The sequence below is a fragment of the Saccostrea cucullata genome, unplaced genomic scaffold (assembly GCF_032062105.1).
Source record: "Saccostrea cucullata isolate Sc308-1 unplaced genomic scaffold, CSIRO_AGI_Scuc_v1 ctg137, whole genome shotgun sequence".
Lineage (NCBI taxonomy): Eukaryota > Metazoa > Mollusca > Bivalvia > Ostreida > Ostreidae > Saccostrea > Saccostrea cuccullata.
This window is the reverse complement of record NW_026926990.1, coordinates 221,142-244,419: the sequence shown is the minus strand read 5'-3', so window position 1 is coordinate 244,419 and position 23,278 is coordinate 221,142. Positions and strand designations below refer to the sequence as shown.

Below are 23,278 nucleotides of genomic sequence, written 5' to 3'. Positions count from 1 at the left end.
CCCTCCTCCTCGAAAAAATGTAAAAATACTATAGTAATTGAACTTTAATATTACATGAAATATCGTTTCGGAAATAAAAGACCATACAGGTTGTAAATTTTGAATCTAAACCACGTCAGGAGGATTTCACATTAGTTTCACCTTATCTGGTCCATTGGTTTTAGCTCACCTGAGTAGATTGATTGATTGTTGTTAAACGTCTCTCTCTAGAATTTTTATATAATTTAACTTACTATAAGTATGGAGACGCCACCACTTCCCGGTGGAGAGCAATACTCGGCAATCATGGCCATTGAGCAGCGAGGGATCTTTTTCGTGCCAGCACTGCAAGACCTTGGTTTACATGGTCTTATCACACAGGAGTCGACAATTTCATCAATAAACTAGAAATAAAGTCAAAATCAGTGAAAACCTTACCATGAGCTTCGCTTCGTGAGGCGAAGCTCATGGCTAGGTTTTTACTGATTTTAACTTTATTTCTAGTTTATTGGTGAAACTGCCGACTCCTGTGCTCATCCGAGGGTACCGGTCTCCACGTCTAACATTAGGATTTGAACCCAGGCGCGGATTCAGGATTTGGAGTTAGGGGGGCGCCAAAATTAGGCAAGGGGTCTGGGGGCCGCCTTGAGGCCCCCAGTGGGTCCAGGGCAAAGCCCTGGTGGGGGCCCAGGGGGCGAAGCCCCCGGAAGCTCCTGGATTCTAGAGATTTTGAAGGGTTAAAATGAGGTCTACCAAAGCCCTGGTGGGGGCCCAGGGGGCGAAGCCCCCGGAAGCTCCTGGATTCTAGAGATTTTGAAGGGTTAAAATGAGGTCTACCAAAGCCCTGGTGGGGGCCCAGGGGGCGAAGCCCCCGGAAGCTCCTGGATTCTAGAGATTTTGAAGGGTGAAAATGAGGTCTACCAAGTAGACATATTTGATTTACGCTAACTTTGACAATTTTAGGGGGGGCGCGCGCCGGGTGCGCCCCCCCTTAAATCCGCCACTGGAACCCGCGACGTAAGAATTGACTCCCCAGCAGGCACGTAGCATCGTTTTTGAAAGTGGGGGGGGGGGGCAACCTGAGAAAATTTGTTTTACTTACCTAAAAAAAAGTTGACAAGCAAAAAAAAAAAAAAAAAAAAAAAACCCTATTTCAGAATATAGTAGCAAAGAGTGGATGGGGGCCAACAGCCTCTCAGTCTATGAACATTTTCGATAGTAAACGTTATGTCTGGTAAAAACGGGGTGGGTGGGTGCGCAGCCAGGGCCCACTCTATTGCTACGTGCCGCTCCTGAGCATCCGCTCTAACCCCTGGCAATTCAAATTAATAGATTTTTTCTGAATTTCATGCATCTTCCTATCAAAAAGCAAAAGTAAAACTGATACATTGATCAAATTAACGAAATCGAAATTAACACCTATGGCACGCCAAATTCACAAAAATGAGCTAAACATAGTTCCACAGTTGATAAACTAGGTTTATCGACTGTAAACTATAGTTTACAAACCGTAAACTATAGTTAACAATTCGTTAACTATAGTTTTCATCTGTAAAACAATATTTAACGGTTGTTAACTATAGTTTACGAATAATAATCTAAGTTTATCTGTCTGTAATAAAGCGTTAACAATAGATTTTGTTGATAAACATAGATTCACGTTTGTAAACTATAGTTTACAATCGTAAACTATAGTTAAGAGTTGTTAATCATAGTTTCACAAATCGAAACTATATTTTATCAGATAACAGTTAACTATAGTTAAGAGTTGTAAACTATAGTTTACAAATCGTGAAACTGTCTTTATCAGATAATCTATGTTTTGCAATTGCAAATGTATGGCACGCCAAATTCACAAAAATGAGCAAAACATATTTTTACAGTCGATAAACCAGGTTTATCGGTTGTAAACTATAGTTTACGGACTGTAAACTATAGTTAACAACGTTAATCTATATTTTACATCTGTAGACTATAGTTAATGCGATAATCTATGTTTCACAACCGTAAACTATACTTAACACCGAAAACTATCATTTGCGATTGCAAAACATAGATTATCTGATAAATACAGTTTCACGATTTGTGAAACTATGATTAACAACTCTTAACTATAGTTTACGATTGTAAACTATAGTTTACAAACGTGAATCTATGTTTATCAACAAAATCTATTGTTAACGCTTATTACAGACAGATAAACTTAGATTATCATTCGTAAACTATAGTTAACAACCGTTAAATATAGTTTTACAGATGAAAACTATAGTTAACGAATTGTTAACTATAGTTTACGGTTTGTAAACTATAGTTTACAGTCGATAAACCTAGTTTATCAAATGTGAAACTAGGTTTATCTCATTTTTGTGAATTTGGCGTGCCATACAAATGATTGTTTTCGGTGTTAAGTATAGTTTAGGGTTCTGAAACATAGATTATCGCGTTAACTATGGTTTACAGATGTAAAATATAGATTAACGTTGTTAACTATAGTTTACATTACGTAAACTATAGTTTACAACCGATAAACCTAGTTTATCGACTGTGAAACTATGTTTTGCTCATTTTTGTGAATTTGGCGTGCCATAAACACCACCCCACCCCCCCCCCCCCCCCCCCCCCCCAAAAAAAAAGACACGTTTCTATTTTGCAACACTGATGAAATCAATTTATATATACTCGTAAATGACAAAATCAGATCTCAAGTGAGGATTAGCATGTTTATTTCTCCTTAAATTGTTTTTCTTTTTCGTTTCTTTCTTTATCCCAAACTCATTTGAAAACTCTCAACCAACCTGACTGACTAAAAGTTGAGTTTTATATATGCATTAATTTTAGCGTTCTTGTTGTTCTCTAAATCTCGACGAAATTGAACTCCGCAAATTGTAATAATTTCCAAAGTCCCGTTTTTAGCTCTACTGGTCAGAGACCAGAAGAGCTTTTGCGATAGTAAGGTGTCCGTCGTCCGTCCGTCTGTCTGTAAATAATTTTTCAAAACGCTACTCCTCCTACAGTTTTGGTCTGATTTTAATATAACTAGGCACACAAGTAGACTACACTAAGATACATAAAATAGTGCATCGGTTTTCGATGAAACGGTGTTGCCATGGTTACTAAAAATAGAATTTTCTGTGAAATTCCTTTTAAATGCTACTCCTCCTACAGTTTTGATTTGATTTCAAAATAACTTGGCCCACAAGTAGACTACACTAAGATAAATAAAATAGTGCATCGGTTTTTGATTTCGATGAACAGTGTTGCCATGGTTACTAAAAATAGAATATTCTGTGAAATTCCTTTAAAACGCTACTCCTTCTACAGTTATGGTCTGATTTCAATATTACTTGGCACACACGTAGACTACACTTAGATACACAAAATAGTGCATCGGTTTTTGATTTCGATGAACAGTGTTGCCATGGTTACTAAAAATAGAATTTTTTGTGAAATTCCTTTAAAACGCTACTCCTCTAAAGTTTTGGTCTGATGTCATTATTACTTTGCAAACAAGTAGACTACAATAAGATACATAAAATAGTACATCGTTTTTTGATATGATGAACAGTGTTGCCATTGTTACTAAAAGTAGAAATGTCTTTGAAATTCCCTTTAAAACGCTACTCCTTCTACAGTTTTGGTCTGATGGCAATGGCTTCTTTTCTCATCCTTTGTAATAAGTACAAACCAGTAGAGCTACAGTCTCGACAGAGACTTCTGGTTACATTTTGCAATGATCTCGATGCATTAAACGGAAAAATCTCAACTTTGTTTTTACGTTTTGTGTAATATTCTGCATTGATCTCTACGAAAGCCTATTAGGATCAATCTAGAGAGAAAAAAAATTAAAAAGGCGTTATAACGCCTTTTGAAAAGGCGTAATAACGCGAAAAAAGGCGTTATTACGCCTTTCCATTCCAAAAGGCGTTATAATGCCTTTTTAAAAGGCGTTATAACGCCTTTCTAAATATAAAATACATGGTTACTGTCTTGAAATATAAGCGATATTTGGGCGAGGGTAAGAAAACGTGATAGAGGGCGAGGCTTGCCGAGCCCTCTTACGTTTTCGACCCGAGCCCAAATATCGCTTATATTTCAAGACAGTTATCGTGTATTTTGTTTATCCTGCAACAAAATTTTACATTTGAGCGTCCAAAACAAGCTAATTCCGACAAATCTAAGCACATCTCTGCAGTTGAAACTATGAGGCCATGGCGTAAACATTGCAGTATACGTGACGTCACAATGCTTTTGGAACGTCGAAATACATGCACGAGGCTTTATTAGGGCAGTGACCGGATAAAGCTTTGGTTTATTAGGTTACCTTTATTAGGTCAATGCAATAGGTAGTTGCAGGATAAAAGGCGTTATTACGCCTTTCCATTCTAGAAGGCGTTATTACGCCTTTCCAAAAGGCGTTATTACGCCTTCCTAAAAGGCGTTATTACGCCTTTCTAAAAGGCGTTATTACGCCTTTCTAAAAGGCGTTATTATGCCTTTCCAAAAAAGTTATTATGCTTTTTGAATAACCATTATTTTGCATTTAACAGGCCCGTGCTTTTAATAGCCCCCCCCCCACACACACACACACACACTCCACTGGCCAAATTCGTGGGGGAAATACTCGGTAAAAATTTATTTAAATGCAATAATTTGTCACAGTTTTACATACTGCAACAAAATGTTCAGGAACCAAGAAACCAATTGTTAATTATAATATTTAAACTGTAGCAAGACTTTTCCTCAAAAGTGTGTGTTTGGAGGGGGTTTACCCCATTCGCACTCGTATTACAGGCCTACATGAAAAGGAAAAGGAAAAGGCATTATCTTATGTTAATAAATATAGAAAGACTTAATTAAAACCATCTTTATTTATGCACATCTCACTGACAACTGTTTGCATTCGTATTAAGAGAAGACAAACTTGTGAAGATCTAAAATATAGGCAGACTTGTCTTGGAGCTTTGCTTGCCATGTACAGTGTATTAAAATTTATGTCATTGAAAGATATTTTTCTCTCTTCTTGGAAAAAAAGGCAACTATTTGCATGGGTAAAATGAGCAATTGAAATCAATGACCCTTGGTAGAGGTGTGCCTGGTATGAAAGAAGGACTTAGTTGGTTCAACATTGAAAATATATGACGCATTTAATAATCTTTTTTCCTGGAAATCTAATTGCTATCTGTTTAAATTATTTTTTGAGAAATTAGTCCTATATCTAATTGTGAAATTTATGTCCCAAAGGTACGATTTCTGCATACACCCCCCCCCCCTCTGTTGGACTAAATATGTTTAGTTATGTATTGAAAGTAAAAGGCGTAATAACGCCTTTTAACAAGAGGCCCATGGGCCTTATAGGTCACCTGAGCATTATGCAACAACTTTCCAGTGATTGAATTTGATTCATGTTTTAATCCAGATGCTATGGCATTCACAATTTTGAAATAATGGCACCAATTGATCATCATAACAATACACTTAGCAGTTGCTTAGTTTTTTTACTTAATACCCATAGGCAGGGTAGGGTAACAAAAAATGCAGTTCAAGTAATCGGTAATATTCAGCATGATCAGTAATGCCCCAATCACACATGAACCCCTGACCCTTAGACCTAGATCCACACATTGCACAATTTTTGAAAAGGCACCCTTGCTTTTCAAAAATATTTGATAAATACCAATAAGCAGATTTCAAACAATTCATCCAGTTTCAGTATATAATTAACAGCAAAGATATGTCTTTTATGGTACCCCTGACCCTGGGGCCTTGAAATTCACAATTCTGGAAGATTAGGACCCTTCAATCAAACTAATAGGTAGTTCATCTGCTTTACCAAGGAGCAGAGAAAAAACTTTGAAAGTACGGGATTTAGTGTATTTTCATTGTATAATCAATAAAGCCCCACCCTATCACTAGAATCCCTGACCCTGGGGCCATAAAATTCACAATTTTGGAAGAGGCACTCTTGCTCATCATAACTATGCACTTATTTAGTTTATTTAATACCCAGAAGCAGAGAAGAAGATTTTCAAAGAATTTATGTATTTTCACTATATAATCTAAAGAGCTCCCCCCCCCCCCACACCAAACCCCTATGACCCTGGGGCCATAATGAAATTCACAATTTTGGTAGAGGCACTACTTGTCATCATAACAAAGCACTTAGTTAGTTAATTCAATACCCAGGAGCAGAGAATAAGATTTTCAAATAATTCATGTATTTTCACTATATATTCTATAGAGCCCCCCTCCCTTACACCAGAAATTTATGACCCTGGGGCCATAGGTTCACAATTTTGGTAGAGACACTCTTGCTCATCATAACTATGCACTTATTTAGTTTATTTATTACCCAGGAGCAGAGAAGAAGATTTTCAAAGAATTCAAGTATTTTCACTATGTAATCTATAAAGGGCTTAATACACCAGAACCCCTGACCCTGGGGCCATAAAATTCACTTTTGGTAGAGGCATTATTGCTCATCATAACTATGCACTTAGTTAGTTTATTTAATACCCAGGAGCAGAGAAGAAGATTTTCAAAGAATTCATGAAATTTCACTATATAATCTATAGAGCCAGACCCTAACACCAAACCCCTGACCCTTTTAAAATTCACAATTTTGGTAGAGGCACTTTTGCTCATCATAATTATGCACTTAGTTAGTTTATTTAATACCCAGGAGCAGAGAAGAAGATTTTCAAAGAATTTATGTATTTTCACTATATAAATGTATAGAGCCCCACCCTATTACCCCTGACCCTGGGGCCATAAAATTCACAATTTTGGTAGAGGCACTCTTGCTCATCATAACTATGCACTTAGTTAGTTTATTTAATACCCAGGAGCAGAGAAAAGATTTTCAAAGAATTCATGAAATTTCACTATATACTTTTTAGCCCCACCCTAACACCAGAACCCCTGACCCCGGGGCCATGAATTTCAAAATTTTGGTAGAGGACTCAATGCTGATTACAATCATGCAAACAGTTTGACTGCTTGATGTCCAGGAGTATATATTTATTTTAAGAAGATTTTTAAAGATTGCACTAATTTTAGTGGTTTTTGCCCCACCCCCCAGGCCCCAGGGGAGCAGGGCCCATGAAATTCACAATTTTTGTTCCCCTTCACCCATAGATGCTATATGCCAAATTTGGTTAAAATTGGTTCAGTGGTTTCAGAGAAGAAGCTGAAAATGTTCAAATGTTAACGCACGACGAACGACGACGGACGAAAAGTGATAGCAATAGGTCACCTGAGTTTACTCAGGTGACCTAAAAAGGCGTTATAATGCCTTTTCGAAAGGTGTAATAACGCCTTTTGGAAAGGCGTAATAATGCCTTTTGGAAAAGCGTATTTGTAATAACGCCTTCTAGAATGGAAAGGCGTAATAGCGCCTTTTAGAAAGGCGTTATAACGCCTTTTAGACAGGCGTAATAACGCCTTTTGGAATGGAAAGGCATAATAACGCCTTTTCAAAAGGCGTTATAATGCCTTTTTTCGCGTTATTACGCCTTTTCGAAAGGCGTTATAATGCCTTTTAATTTTTTTTTCTCTAGATTGATCCTTATAGGCTTTCGTAGATCTCAACACAAATTTTAAAATAATTGTTAAATCTATTGCATAATCCTAAATGTTTTTACATTTTCCGCTATTACATTCTACGATGATCTCGACAAAAAAATGTAATATGTCCGGTTTCAGGCACATAGCAAACATGGTGGCCGGGGGAGGGGCTGGGGGGGGGGGCTGTCCTCCCCCTCCCACTTTCTCCAAACTTAACTTTTTAGCATTGAGAATATTCATGCCCCTTTATACTTTTTGTAAGAGTAGGGGTCAAATAAGGTTTATGTAGTACCGGTCACAGGCACCTGACGTTACTTATTTTTCTTTTAATAAAAAAAAAATATATCCTTACCTAATTATTAGGTAAGGGTATATATTTTTTTTATTAAAAGAAAAATAAGTAACGTCAGGTGCCTGTGGTACCGGTATATTAGGGAGAAAAATTGGTATTGAAAGAAGTTGAACCTACCCCTTCCACCCCCAACCCCCATGAAATAGGATTTTCGAGTTTGTGCAGTCCCATCTTCTTTTCTTGTCAAGTTATTTTTCAGGTAGGTTGAAATTTTTTCTCTGTCCCCTTTCAAAAACGATGCTACTCACTAGGTTTATTACATTTTGCATTATTACATGTACATCACACTTTTTAACAGGGCCTTCAACTTGAAGGAACATTTTCTTTTCAAATGATTTTGCTTGACCTGATGGGCAAAAATCTTGGGGAGAACAAGTACCTAAATGAAAAGAATTTTTATGCAGTATAAAATTTTGATCCCATATTATGACCAAACCCTATCCCAGGATTTTCTGCAGAATATGTAACAGCATATTTATAAAATAAAGAAAACATTTCCATTTTTATCTTTTTTGAAACATGACTGTATAGTCTAAATGTTACTTTATGTACCCTATAACTGAGCAATACATCTCAACTCAGAGGTTTATATAAAAAATACATTTCTGAAACTTTAAAACAATGCACAGGAATAATTCTCATGAATTCAAATGAAATAATTTTTCACAGTGAAGCTCAAGCAATTACATGTACATGTATATATTTCAGTTCAGCTGATCAGATGATTTAATGTCTATATCGGTTCAATTACTTTTCTTAGAAGTGTCATTGGGAACCATCTGGATATGAAATACAATTATTACCTCATTACTAGTATCTCAATCTAAATTGATCTGAGATATTCAAGAATTATAGAAATCCACATAAGGCCATTCCAAGTTTTTTTCTTGTTTAGCATTCACCCATCTTTCAAAAACACTCCTATACCTATTCGCAAAGAAAAAAAAATAATAAACAAATCAAAAAAAGTAAAACAAAGCCTTTAATAGTCATAAAATTGACATCATTTGATTTCATAGAATTTTGTTTTGTTTTTTAAAGACTTTTTTAAAGCAAAATCATGATATTAAATACTATAATATACCTATTATTATTAAATAGGACAAAGTGTAGGCAGGTTATTACAGAAAAAGATAATAATCAAAGATTTGCAATAGAATAATCAATTTAAAGACTTCAATTTACAAGTATTTTGTTTCTTTTTTCTGATGTTAGGTGTAAAAAAAACTCAGGTGCAAGAGGACGCTTAATTTAGAAAAAAAAACTTGGAAATGCCTAAAGAAAAGGTTGCTTGGGATAACAACGTATCCATGGAATTTGATGACACATTCAGAAAAACTTCATGAAACATGAGGTACAAATCAGCCGAAGTGTACCGAGTGTTATCATTGTTTGAAATAACAAAGTTCAACTGTATATTAAATGTCCAATTTATATTTAACTTCTCCATTATGTCCTTAATATTATACGCAATAATATATTATCAATTAAATTACATTCAGCAGTTCTGGTATAATTGTTTCTAAGTAATACAAGTAAATGTGCAACCTTTGCATTACAATATGGAGTACCAGGAACATGTTTACATTATTATATAAATGTACTCTTAAAAAATATATAATACACGGGCCAGTACATACATATTTGATTTTACAATAAAATTTATATACTATATTATATTGATTTTAAAATCATATATTTCACTTTAAATTTATATATACAATTGTGGTTCTTGCTCTAATAATCCTAAGGAATATAAAGTGATTAAAATTTTCGTGTAATTACATAAAAAGTGATTTACAGTAGTATGTTTTATACCACCCCCTGTGAATACATACTACATGTATAATAACTGATTGTCTGATAAACCTTAAATAACATAATTAACATGCTGCTGGGGTGGCAAATTTAATAAGATATTCACAACGCTGGTCTTCTCTTAATTCCACAACACGGTCAGTGATGCCACAGAGAAATAGAATCAGTGACTGCCTGCCTCTCCCAGGACAATTTACAGCGTCCCCTCCCGACATCTCCAGCAGGAACTGACCGTGTGACTTCTGTTTCCAGGCAGCCTTCCTGCCCAGGGACCACTGCTGTGAGGGAAACTGTTCCTGAGTAACTTTTTGGAATGGACAAACTTTGTATTCGTATGGATGAACTTGATGTGAAAAACAGTTCAGACTCAATTTGTAAAACACCCCCTCTGGTCCATACACTTCTCTATCCCTCAGTGACTGAGCAGCTAAAAGATAGCTTCTTTTTAATCTCTGTCCCATTTTTCTGATCTGTTCATTTTCTTTGCTGATTTTTGCAATGGTATCACAGTGGTTTTGGCACGGAGCTTGTAGGACTATGTTTTTACCCTGATGCCTCATTGACTTTGGTGGTGCCCTTCCTGCCCATTCGTCGCTACCGTCGCAGCAATCACAAATTCCGTCATTCACACCACTGGACGGTAGACTGACTGCCTTCTGGTCTGGCAGCTGAAGCGTGCAGTAGAATCTACCGTTAGGACAGGCCGATGTTCCAGGCTCGTCACTGGAATCCTCACAGTCACAATAATCATCATTTATCCAGGAATAAGGAATCAGTCTTCCCGACTTGACACACCTGAACATCTCATTGTCATCCTTTCGAACTACTGTATATAAATGCTTGTCATCTTTATGGACTCCTCTTGGAGTTTTTAAAAGATGTTTAATGTCATTCGATTCTTTTAAATTAGCTGTCACAACATCTTCATAGTTGAATTCCTTCACCAACTTTTCCTCTCTTTCATTCTCATTTCTGGAACTGTAAGACTTCACAGCCACTCTTTTTTGTGCATAAAACAAGGCTTCCAAAGAAAAGAATTGGAATGTCATGAAAATCCCAGCAGCAATTACAGCAAGGACAATGATTCTTGGACGCTTCCATAGAAAAAACGGCATTTGTCAGCGCCAGGAAACCATGCAGGTTTTTTTAAGACGAAAGTAAAACACGCATCCACTTCCTCCTCAGAATTGGGGGCGATTCAAGAGATGAAATGCACTTTGATGGCAAGTCAGATTCCTCAAAATCATATACCCATTAGTGTTATACAAATACATTGGATTATACTGTCATGATAACACAACACAGCTTTTCAACGGGCAATATGCTAGGACTTTGTGATATATTAAAAATGGGAGTAAAATTTATTGAATTTTGATACCTTCCCGTTGATATCTGGAGACTATATCAGTAAGTTGTACATAAAATATTCATATAAAGTTTGAGAATTAAAAAAAAAATGAAATATACTATTGTTTTATGTAGAAAGAATAAAAAAGCCAAACCCATCTTACAAATTATTGGTCGTCGACTGTGAAACAAAAACTTGCCGCTCAGTTATTCAACGAAAGTGGTATCTTACAAACTAACATATGTACGGGTTAACAATTATTAAACGCATCTCTCACTGCGTATGAGTCTGAGAAATCCACAATATTATGCATTTTTATGAACTGCATCACGACAGGTTGAATCCACGGGTTGTGATCATCAGATAGACCCCATGACCTTTCAATGAACGGTATTTAAACAGGTCTGGTACATTGTAGCTTTTTAAATGGTTGTCTACTTGTGCAACAATAGTTGTCCAGCAGGCAGCACACTCACACAATCTCTTGATTTAAAAGCTTGGATCAGCTTCATTAATGTGTACAGGATATCTTAATAAAGCTATTTTTATGCATTTTTCAACCAAAAACATATAAGAAAGAGGCAAAAATGGCATGAATTTCACTTTTTATGCATGTTAACAGGTCCAGCATTGTACCCTGAGAAAGGTAAATTTAAATAATAAAATGCTTTCTTTGGTTGTTAGTATGGGAATTAATATCACAGCTGTTGCAGTAAAAATACATAACCTGCAGCAGGTTATGTATTTTTTTCTGCAATAACTGTGACGTTAATTACCATACTAACAAAGAAAGCATTTTATTGTTTATATTTACATCTGTATTAAAAATCAAAGTAAAACTAAATTTGTTTAAATAGTATATTTAAGATGAATATGTAATTATATTCATAACTGATGGAACAGCCACTGTTCAAGAAATCTATGCACGTGGCTTGCATATAGTGTTCATGCACTGATTAACAGCAATGGGTTCTTTTAAGAAATAAGGGAGAAAGTATTCAGTGGATGTAAATATAGCTTGATAAAAAGCTATATAGCTTTATCAAGGTATTACATATACCTTGATCAAGGTATTTTACGTGAAGAAAATACAAAATAAATTCTTTAAAAAATTAATTTAAAAGTCAAATTATGAGTTGTGGTCAGTGTGTCCAGCTGTGCATGAAAAGCACTCTGGTATCAAAAAGACAGCATGAAAGAACATCTCCTCACAGTCACACGGCATTTTTTTTAATACTGATTTATTTGTGTTTGAGTAATTTATATGCATGAGTGAATTTACTGACAACAACTCAGAACTTGGTTTTCAGTATTTAATTTTTTAAGAATTTTTTTGAATTTTCATTACATATTAAATACCTTGATTAAGGTATTTGTAATACCTTGATAAAGCTATGTACAGTAAAACTCAGTTATAACGAAGTTGCTGGGAACTGTGAAATTACTTCGCTATATCCGTAATTCATATCCGTATAAGGAATCTGTTAAATTCATATAGCTGGGGATCAAAAATAACTTTGCTATATCAGTAAATTCACAATATACGTTTTCGCACTAAACGAGTTTTACTGTAGCTTTATCAACTTTATATCAAGCTATATACCTGTATCAGGGCATTGTGCTGGACCTAGTTATCTGCTTTGACCTATCAAAAAAAAAAAAGTACACAAGTAACAATATAACAAGGTTGTATTAGTTCCTGTATTTGTTTTCATTCGATGAATGTACCAAGTTTTATTTCAAATATTTAATAACAAGTTCAATGTGATTTTGTATTAATTTGTTTTTAATTGAAGTATAAAACTTATTTCCATCTCTATAAATCTTGTTAGTACAGGCATATTGTGTGGATCCATTTTGGAAAAACGGAAGGAATACATGACTATATTACGGATTAATAAATAAATAAAGTTTATTGTTTCATCTATACTTGTATGTTATGTCACTTTCATTGATGGATTTAATTTTCAGATGTATATTTATACGGAGTGCATGTGTTTTAATTCTTAAAATTGCACTTAAAAGTGAACACATATTCAACTAAATGACCAAGCGCTACCATTTAATAGACAGTTGAATTCTGATTATTTTAATTTAATGTCCAAGCGAAGTGTCATATTCTGAACAGTTCAATAATTAAAATTTGCCAAACAAAACTGCACACAAGCCAATTATATATCTAAATTAACACCCAAGCCGGTCATCAAATTATCTTTTGTGTGCCCAAACACAGGTTAAAGTATAAAGTATCTTGTCAAACTTGTGTAAACAAAGGATTTACATACAGAGGTTGATGTGAAGAGTTATTATGAAAATCACTATGATAGGCAATTTTTGTATCAGATAAAACGACTCCGCTATTTTCTCTATCAGATGAAATTATTAATAAATATATAAGAAATGGTTTTGTGCTCTGATATTGTATCAGATTAGCCGAAATATTCGTTTAACCACTATCTGATTAAATGGAATCCACTGTACCTTTATCCAGTGTTTTCCCTTTATTTCAAAGTAAAGGGTTAGAGATAACTTGTAACAGGCTAGGGGCTGAGGTTCATGAACAAAATCTCAGTGGACCTAACAGCAAATTTTTATTTCGAAGCGGCATTTTTGTCAATTGAAATGGTCAATTTGGCCGGTAGCCGATTCTTAGGGAAAACACTGCTTTATCAGGGTATTGTGCTGGACCTGGTTATCTGCTATGACCTATCAAAAAAAAAACAAAACAAAAAACAACCCATATAAAGAATAGTTCTAAATTTGTAAGTGTCCCTTTTAAATTGCTTTTCAATTGTTGGGATATCTATATACACCATATTGTGTGCATGAATGAGGCATGGATAAGTATGATTGCTTCACACTGAATATTATTACGAATAAATTTTCTTCTGACCAATCAAAATTAACCTCCTTTTTGAATTCATTCAAGAAGTAACTGTAGTTACAAACAATTTGCTTTATATAACCTAAAACCTTTTGGAACTTAAAGTATAAAGTATTTCAAGGAGACAAAATATTAGGTAAGAGTTATAACTGCAATTCATGGCAATCCCAGGCTGACTCCGCTACGCTCCATTCAAACCTCATAGATAACTTTAGTCATATTAGATTAAGTGTTGTCAAATAGATTTGACAACCCTTAATCTAATATGACTAAAGTATTTTAAAAACCAAAGCACCAATGATTCTGTTGTTTGTAGCTTTTCAGTAGATTAATACTTTTTTCAGACTGAGATGGATAGTGCAGTGAGTTCCAGAGATTTGATTATCAGGAACATCGATGAGCTGGTATGTATAGGTATAAATTGAAAAAAATTCAAGCATAACACATCAACTGGTATCATCTCCTCTCCCTTTTAATACAGTACTTATATTTTTAGTGCAGCTAATTTTGATTTATTCATGAATGTACCATTCAGTTAGATGTTATACCAGGGTATTCATCGGTAACAATTAATACTAATTTCCAAAAAAAGAAACAAAATGTTTAATTGAAAACTTATTCACTATTTCTTAATTCTTCATTTTAATACACTGAAAATTGCAAATATTTACACCACAATATATTTCCACCCCCCCGTACATGTAGAATACTTAGTTTTAAAATCTTGTCTATGGAATCTTAGCCAGTAAACGGTTGTTTATGTTTTTGAATAGCTGCTGAAGCTGACAGAACATGGAGAAGAAAGCTTATTGATGACAGCAGATGGAGCTTCCCTTCATGTAACGGGCTCAGAAAAAGGAAAAAAATTCCTGTCATTGAATCGGCAAATAGCTGAACAGTTTCACAAATACTGCTTTGGTGATTATTTATTGCTTTTCAATTTCTTTTCTGTAGTCTTATTCATGCTAGCTTTGTACAAGGGTTGTCCGTAAAGTTCAAGGACAGGCTTATAAATTTAAATAAAAGTTGTGTAATTGATATTTATTATTAGCATATTTAAAATCCTTCACTAAATTTGAATTACCAAATGTAAAATTATATTCAACTTCAAATGTATAATTACAATTATGGCTTCATTATTAGACTTGGGACGATGACGCGGAGCACCCCAAAATTTTAAATAAAAAGTTATTTATCATTCAATAAATTTCATTTGTATTTTGTAAAATTTCGCAGAAATTAGGATAGCTTTTACATTATGAGGTTGACAAAACTTATAACATTAAACTTGCAAAATTTGAACATTCAAAGTTTTGAAAATGGCCGAGAAATCAAGGTTAGAATCTATTAAGACAGGATTGGCATTGTTTCGAAAAGGGACGTTTTCGGAAAAGGTGGAGCAGAGAGCAGTGATAAAATTCTGCCTAGACGTCGAAAATACACCAACAGAGACCCATGAATTCTGTAAATAGTCGGGAAAACATAGCAAAGGAAGCTGTTCTTTAGTATTCAAAAGACATATAAGATTTTTGACAGAAGGAAACAGTTAACAGGATGATATGCGCGAAGAAAAACCAACATTCCGAGATTGCAGTGCTGAAAAAAATGAATTTCGTAACGTGACTATGTCTTATTGCTGTAAATAACATAGTTTTTTACGCAGACAGAGGTTTCATGATTTGCAGGATCTTTGACAGGAATTGTTAAATATTATTTTACATATGAAACCTGAATAGTTTGTGCACATCCTTGATGGCTGATTAAAGCGTATTAAAAAATGTTACAGTAATGAAATAAATGGACACTATGTTGATAAAAGTTGCATTTTAAGCTTTTTAAGTCGTTACGTCAAGGATTTTCGTTTTTGGTGCTCCGGGTATGAGTTCGTGTCTTTTTAGCTCACCTCAACGAAGTTGGGGGGAGCTTATGTGATACCCTCGGAGTCGGCGTCGGTGTCGGCGTCCCGGGTTAAGGTTAAGTTTTTTGGAGCAGTTTTCTTTTTAAGTACTTCTATGTCCTATATTGATTAGACATGCATGGAAGATGTTTCTAATGTGTTTCACTGTACCAGTCAAAGTTTCAGATGCTGCAATTTCAGCAAAGGAATGACCAGGTTAATGTTTTTGGTGCAGGTTAACATTTTTGGTGCAGTTTTTGGTGTAGGTCTCATTTCCGAGTAACTATAAGCCCTATGTTGACCAAACTTACATGGATGGTACATCTTAGGATGCATACTACCAGACTTGCTTCGGATGCTGAATCTGACCTACATTTTCCGGTTGAGTGAACAGGTTAAAGTTTTTGGTGCAGGTTTCATTTCGAAGATACTATGAGCCCTATAATGACCAAACTTGCATGGATGGTACGTCTTAGGATGCATTCTACTAGACTTGCTTCGGATGCTGAATCTGACCTACATTTTCCGGTTGAGTGAACAGGTTAAAGTTTTTGGTGCAGGTTTCATTTCCAAGTTTCTATGAGACATATAATGACCAAACTTGCATGGATGGTACATCTTAGGATGCATACTACCAGTCTTGCTTCGGATGCTGAATCTGACTACATTTTCCGGTTGAGTGAGCAGGTTAAAGTTTTTGGTGCAGGTTTCATTTCCAAGTTACTATGAGACATAATGACCAAACTTGCATGGATGGTACATCTTAGGATGCATATTACAAGACTTGCTTCGGATGCTGAATCTGACCTACATTTTCCGGTTGAGTGAACAGGTTAAAATTTTTGGTGCAGGTTTCATTTCCAAGGTACATGTACTATGAACCCTATAATGACTAAACTTGCCTGGATGGTACATCTTAGGATGCATACTACCAGACTTGCTTCGGATGCTGAATCTGACCTACATTTTCTGGACGAGTAAACAGGTTAAAGTTTATGGTGCAGGATTCATTTCCAAGTAACTTTGAGCCCTATAATGACCAAACTTGCATGGATGGTACATCTAAGGGTGCATTCTACTAGGCTGGCTTCAGAAGCTGAATCTGACCTACATTTTCCGGATTAGTGAAAAGGTTAGTTTTTTTATACAGGTTTCATTTCCAAGTAACTTTGAGCTCTATGTTGAACAAACTTGCATGGATGATACATCTTAGGATGCACACTAATGGACTTGCTTCAGATGCTGAATTTGACATACATTTTCCAGATAATAGACCTCGTAAAAGTTATGGGTGCAGGTCTATCACCAAGAAACTATAAGGCTTATATAAACCAAAGTTGCACAAATGATGCATCGAGGGATGAAAACTCTCAATCTTGCTTCAGATGCTGGATTTTAATTACATTTTCACGATGAAGAACTAGTTTTAAGTTTTTATATAGGTCTATTCCAAAGTATCAAAATTGCATAAATTTTGCATTTTTGGATGTACACTTTTTGTTGGTTAATTGTGTGACATTTGCCTTAAAAGACAACATTCGTTGAGGTGAGCTCTGTAATCTCTGATTACCTATGTTTTTGTATCCGATAAAAATATAACTACGGTATTTGTGCTTTGTTTTTGTTTAAAACTTGCATAATAATAACACGAAATTAATGAAAATAATAGTTTCATATACTTCATAAATGCTTGTCAGTAATTATTAATGTTGTCCACGAACTTTACAGACAACCCTCGTATGTATCAGTTCATGTATTTAAAAACTATGAACAGATGAACATTAATGAAACTTTTTAGATTCACAAGGGAGCATGTGATATTCATAAATATGTTTTAGCTCACCTGAGCTTAAAGCTAGAGTGAGCTTTTCTGATCACCTTTTGTCCATCTTTCTCTCTGTCCATGTGTAAACTTCACATTTTCAATTTCTCAAGAACCACTAGGCCAATTTAAACCAAAAATAGTACATTTACAAAGAATCCTTGGCTGAATGGGATTCTAAATTGTACTTGCCCCTTTACAAAGGGAGATAATGAAGTAAAGACAAAAATAGGATGAGGTCATTAAAAATATATATGTGAACATTCAGGAAGTTATTGATTCCAAATTGGAAGACGGCGTTGGATATCTTGAACCCCTGGATTTCTCAACGTTTTTGCTGATCCCCTTCAAATTTAAGATACTGATTTCCACAGTTCATTGAAATACATGTATGTAGGAAAAATCTTTAAAAATCTTCCTTTTCAAGAAACCACTGGCCCAGAGAAGCTGAAACTTATACGTATGCATCCTTGGGTTGTGTAGATTCTAAATTATTCAAAGGATGGCCCCTGTGAATAGGGTGGGGCCACAGTAGAAAATCAAAGTTTTACACTGATATATAGAAAAAAAAATCTATATATCCTCTTCTCAAAAAAAAAAAAGCTGAAACTTATGTTGAAGCCTTCAAAGGTAGTGTTTATTTTAATTCATCAAATCATGACCCTCACCTTTAGGATGGGGCCACAGTTAGTATGACAATATGGAATATCTTGCAAAGAACAGCAGGACCAAAGTTATACAGGTGAGCGATGTGGCCCATTGGCCTCTTGTTATTATTGTTGTACAATAATGACAGTGTTTGATTGCCCTTGTTTTTCAACAGATGTGCAGGAGCAGATCTCAGAATACAGGCTCTCTGACAAGTCCCCAGCTTCTTTTCGACGGTTTCCTATCGTACCAAAAACTGCTATCACTGTGACTAGTATCAAAGAGGTAGACAGTGATTTTGAAGTGGACCAAGAAGAGACGGAGGTGATGTTGAATGCGAAAGACAGCAGTTTTACAGTCTTTAACATAGAAAATCAAGAATGCCAGTCCAGAAAATTTTCTTCAGGTTTGCTGGGTACATTGTAATTTCACTCAAGTATAAGATTGATGCAAATTGCTTTGCTCAAGTAGCTTGTTTTGGGGACTCAAATGATCATTTTGTTGAAAGTTTGTTTCCCTTCTGTAGAATTTTCAACTATCATTGCAATTTTTTTTATATGTTTAATGTTTTTTCTTAAGAATCATTGGGCTTAACTTGCTAATATAAATTAAACTACCCAATGACTATCTATAGCAAAAAGTTGTGAAAAAATTATTCAAATAAAGAGCTGGATTACCTCCCAAATAGACCAGCAAGTAAAGTTTATCCTAAAAGGCAATCAAAGTTATGTGTACACATAACCATTCTACTTTCGTTTTAAATCCCGCGAAAGTCGACATGATTTTGACAGCTGAAATGATGGTAATTGCTGTAATACATGCGTATATATTTTAAACAAAGGTCGTTGGTGAAAAAGATTGGTGATGATGTGAAGTAAGAGATAATTGAACCTTTACTATGACAATATAAAATTACACCGCAGGTCTAAAAAATCTGTCCATTTTAAAAAAATTCAAGTTAACAATTTATTTGTTCAGAAATCATTTATCAAAGTTACTTGTACACATCCTCTTTGTATAGATCATGGCCTGTGTACTGAACATATATTGGCACTGTCCATAACTGACTAATAACAAATGTCTTATAATTTTATAAATTCTGCAGTATTGTTTGAATGTCTATTTTTGTGACTTGTGATTTCAGATTCCACCTCCCCTGGAAAGCGTAAGCAAGAGAGACTTAAGAATATCAGAGTCCAAATTCAAAGAGGAGGCAGGAAAACTGAAATCACATTACCAGAAAAACCTGACTTGACAGTGGAATCTAAACAGACATCAGTTAAATCCAGACTGCATGCTCCAGACCAAACAGGTGAAGCATCACAGACCATCAAAGATAGCCAGCAATCACTTGTAAATGATGAGATGCAGAATTTATCCTCTGATTCAGTAGCCTCCAAAGTTGAAAGTGAAGCAAGGAATGTCAGTTGTGAATCCAAAGAGGTTGACAATGAATCTAATCAGGCGGGCCTTAACACATCCACACAGAAAGATTTAAATGCATATGGAACTGGGACTAATGAAACTGTGTCCTGTGATGCCACTGGTGATCATACTGACAGTGAAGACCATTCAGAGCCGATGGATTCAGTTGACACATTTGTGGATTCTCCTGTCAAAGCCAGTGACAGTGAGACTCTGAATAACAACCAAAGTGGTTCACAAGGGAAGAAGCAAAAACTTAATGGAGAGTCATGTCAGGAATCACCACATCTGAACAGTGATGCTAGCTATCAGGCCATAGATATAGACAACCATGCTACAGCTGATAAGATTAAAGACTGTCCAGAAACTGCCATAGCTGGTGATGGAGACACTGCTCAGGTTTTCCATGGAAATCAGGCCTCTTCTGAGAACCCACCTAATGCTGGTGTTGATATGGAAGTGGACACTCCTAGTGAAGGAGGGACAAGTGTAGACCAAACCTCTGGTGGCAGTCTCAAGAAAAAGGGGAAGGGAATGAGTGGTACTGAAAAAGGTATCTAGTAGGTTATCTTTCATAAATTTTATCAATGGCTGATTCAGTTCCATGTTAAAATTGACAGTGTAAAAGCTCTATGATATTGAACTTGCTTTACTTTTCATGATAAATAATTTTTTTGGTCTTCTTTGATTAGATTGCAAAACTAATTTCATTATACTGTTTGTAGCATAAATTTATCACAATCTAATTTTAATGATACTAAGAATTTTTAAGGCAGTTGTGTTAAGAATACATAACCTAAAGTGAACTTAAACATCTGAAAGAAAACCTTATGTTTACAGAACAAAAGAAAAGAAAGATCTCCAGATCTCCACAGTGTTCTCCCACAAGAAAGAAAATCAGAAGAAACCCGGAAATAGAATCTGGATTGTCTCACTTGGAAACAACCTCAGAAACTACAAAAGAAGATGAATCTGTAGCAATTAAAAAGATTACTTCAGCAAAGGAAAATTCAGAGGAAACTGTAGCAAAGGAAAGGTCAAAGGTAACATCAGAAAAGAAAGGGTCAGAGGGAACATCAGCAAAGGAAAGGTCAAAGGTAACTTTAGCAAAGGAAAGGTCAAAGGTAACATCAGAACAAAGGGAACATCAACAAAGGAAAGATCAGAATTAACTTCAGCAAAGGGAAATTCAGAGGTAGCTACAGGGAAGGAAATTTCCCAATTAACTTCAGCAAAGGAACAATCAAACGTTACTTCTGTAGAAAAAAGTTCAAAAAAGAATTCAGTGAAAGAAATTTCCGAGTTCAAACCATTAAATCAAAGTTCAGATGTGGGTATAGCAAAGGAAACATCTCAGGTACCTGTGAGGAGTCCAGATAACTCGCCAAGCAAATGCAGTGAAAATATCAAAATAAAAGACATAAGCAAATCCACAACTAAATCAATGCAACTTCCAATAAAATCACCTAACAAAGGGGATAAATCTAGACTCTTCAAGAAATCTTTGGTTGTAGAATTGGAAAAGATTCCAGATGAAACTATTAAGCTCCTGGGTAAATCTCAAGAGAAGGCTGCTTCTGAGTTAACTAAAAAACCTATAACTGAACAGACTGAAAAACCTACTTCAGAACAGAACAAATCTCCCACGAAAGGAGGCAATAAGCAAATCCCTGAGGATAAGGAGCTCACCCCTAACAGTAAAGCCAAACCTCAGTCAGAATCAAAAAAGTCCATCATTAAACAGACTGAAATACCTACTTCAGAACTGAACAAATCTATGAACGGAAGCAATACACAAACCTCTGAATCAAAGGAACTCACCTCAAAAAATATAGCCAAATCTCCAAAATCGAAAAAGCCTATTGCTGAAAAGATTACAAGGCCTGCTAGAGAAGTGGAAAAATCTCCTCTGAAAGGAAGCAGTAAACAAAACTTGGAATCAAAGGAGCTCAATCCTGAAAGTATAGCTAAATATTCTCCAGAACTAGAAAAGTCAACTGCTGATAATTCTGAAAGGCCTGCTTCAGAACTGCAAAAATCTCCTCTGAAAGAAGCAGAAAAATCTCCCATGAAAGGAGCAGAAAAATCTCCCATGAAAGGAGCAGAAAAATCTCCTAGGAAGGGAGCAGAAAAATCTCCTAGGAAAAGAAGCAGTACACAAACATTAGAATCAAAGGAGCTTACTCCTGAAAGTATTGCCAAATCTCCAGAATTCAAAAAGTCTACTGCTGAAACATGTGAAAATACTGAAAAACCTTTATCAGAACAGGAAAAATCTCCTCTGAAAGGAAGCAGTCTGAAAACAATAGAATCAAAGGTACTCACTTCTACAGAATCAAAGAAGACAACCGAAAAAGCTGCCTTGAAATCAAAGAAAAGGGCAGTTTCAGAGGTATGTGATAAACCCAAATCAAAATCACAGAAATCTTCTCATAGAATAAAGGATCTATCCACCGATAAGTCTGAACCTAGGATAGCTGACATTCCAGCCACAGAATCAAAGGAGTCAATGAATAGTAAATCAGACACACTCATTCTCCAGTCAAAGAAATCTACCCCTAATGACAAACTTGCAACAGAATCAAAAATGTCTACTGGAGATTCAGATGTACATCTTTCAGAATCAAAATCATCTACACCAGTTATAAAGGATGACCGTGCTGTAGAATCACCTTCACCGTCCTCAGCTGTAGAGAACAAGGCCACAATTAGTAAAGATGAGAAAGTCACCAGTGACAAATCTAGCCAGAAATGTCCTGCTAAAATCATCATCAAGCAGCCATTACTCTCAGACATTGCAGGAAAGGGAAAATGTGACTTGAAGAATTTCAAAATAGATTTAAAAGCCCTAGCAATGGGTCTGGCTCTTCAGAGACAGAAGAAGTCTTGAAAAAGTTCACTGGCCAGACTTGTTAAACCATGCAAGTAAAACATCAGGCAGGGAACAGTAAATGTGACAGGGACCCTGGCCTTAAGGACTGTGGGGTGAAGCTCAAGGCCATTCCCTTGGTGTTCATTATATAACATTTGTGTTCATTTCTGCTGCAATATAACTGGTATCTAGAGAAACGACACCAGTATTATTGTCCTAAATGTGTATTTGTAACGTAAGATGATTGCTTGGTATTAAGTCGTCACAATTCATGGACAGTTGTCTAAATATTGAACAATATGCAAATTATTAAAAGTAAAGGCAGCTGTCAAAGGACACTGGTGCAAAATTTGGGTTTTCAGCACAGAATGAATTGTTTATCATGTTAATATTTATTTCCGATCTTTAGAATTTTATGTGTAAAAAAGGTTCAACATAAATATATTTTTACAGAACGCTTGGATTTGCTCAGTATACTATTTACATATCACCACAGGATGGCTACTACAAGACTATTTATTTTCATAATTCAGTCTGACAGTAAAATACAATATTCTAAAAAGTTATAAATATACATGTACATAATATAGCTATGTAACAGTACATTTGTAATAAAATACTTAATAATATTGTATTTAAATTGTATTTTGTATTCAGAATAGGTGACCCT

The 23,278-nt window shown here is 35.4% G+C and overlaps 3 protein-coding genes across 3 annotated transcripts in view; 1 reads left to right on the top strand and 2 right to left on the bottom strand.

The window, feature by feature from the left end:
• The window catches only part of LOC134273180 (ribose-5-phosphate isomerase-like), a 74,945-nt gene that overhangs the window by 6,814 nt on the left and 44,853 nt on the right, over window positions 1–23,278 (bottom strand). The gene's annotated exons all lie outside the window — the stretch shown is intronic.
• On the bottom strand, window positions 9,694–10,983 carry LOC134273164 (glucosidase 2 subunit beta-like). The gene has a single exon (XM_062755337.1). It carries the CDS (start codon window positions 10,825–10,827, stop codon window positions 9,778–9,780), a length of 1,050 nt encoding a protein of 349 aa, XP_062611321.1. The 5' UTR covers window positions 10,828–10,983; the 3' UTR covers window positions 9,694–9,777.
• Window positions 11,344–23,211, top strand: LOC134273175 (PHD finger protein rhinoceros-like). Its single transcript, XM_062755351.1, has 7 exons — window positions 11,344–11,462; window positions 14,289–14,348; window positions 14,718–14,862; window positions 18,487–18,726; window positions 19,456–20,289; window positions 20,577–20,833; window positions 20,878–23,211. Exons 2-7 carry the CDS (start codon window positions 14,295–14,297, stop codon window positions 22,624–22,626), a joined length of 3,279 nt encoding a protein of 1,092 aa, XP_062611335.1. The 5' UTR covers window positions 11,344–11,462; window positions 14,289–14,294; the 3' UTR covers window positions 22,627–23,211.

Excerpts from the sequence above, each read along its gene's own strand:
- LOC134273175 (XM_062755351.1), top strand. The coding sequence starts at position 14,295 with ATGGATAGTGCAGTGAGTTCCAGAGATTTGATTATCAGGAACATCGAT. Across the intron at positions 14,863-18,486 it reads GTTTCACAAATACTGCTTTG|ATGTGCAGGAGCAGATCTCA; the intron begins GTGATTATTTAT and ends GTTTTTCAACAG. Across the intron at positions 18,727-19,455 it reads ATTTTCTTCAGGTTTGCTGG|ATTCCACCTCCCCTGGAAAG; the intron begins GTACATTGTAAT and ends TTGTGATTTCAG.
- LOC134273164 (XM_062755337.1), bottom strand. The coding sequence starts at position 10,827 with ATGCCGTTTTTTCTATGGAAGCGTCCAAGAATCATTGTCCTTGCTGTA.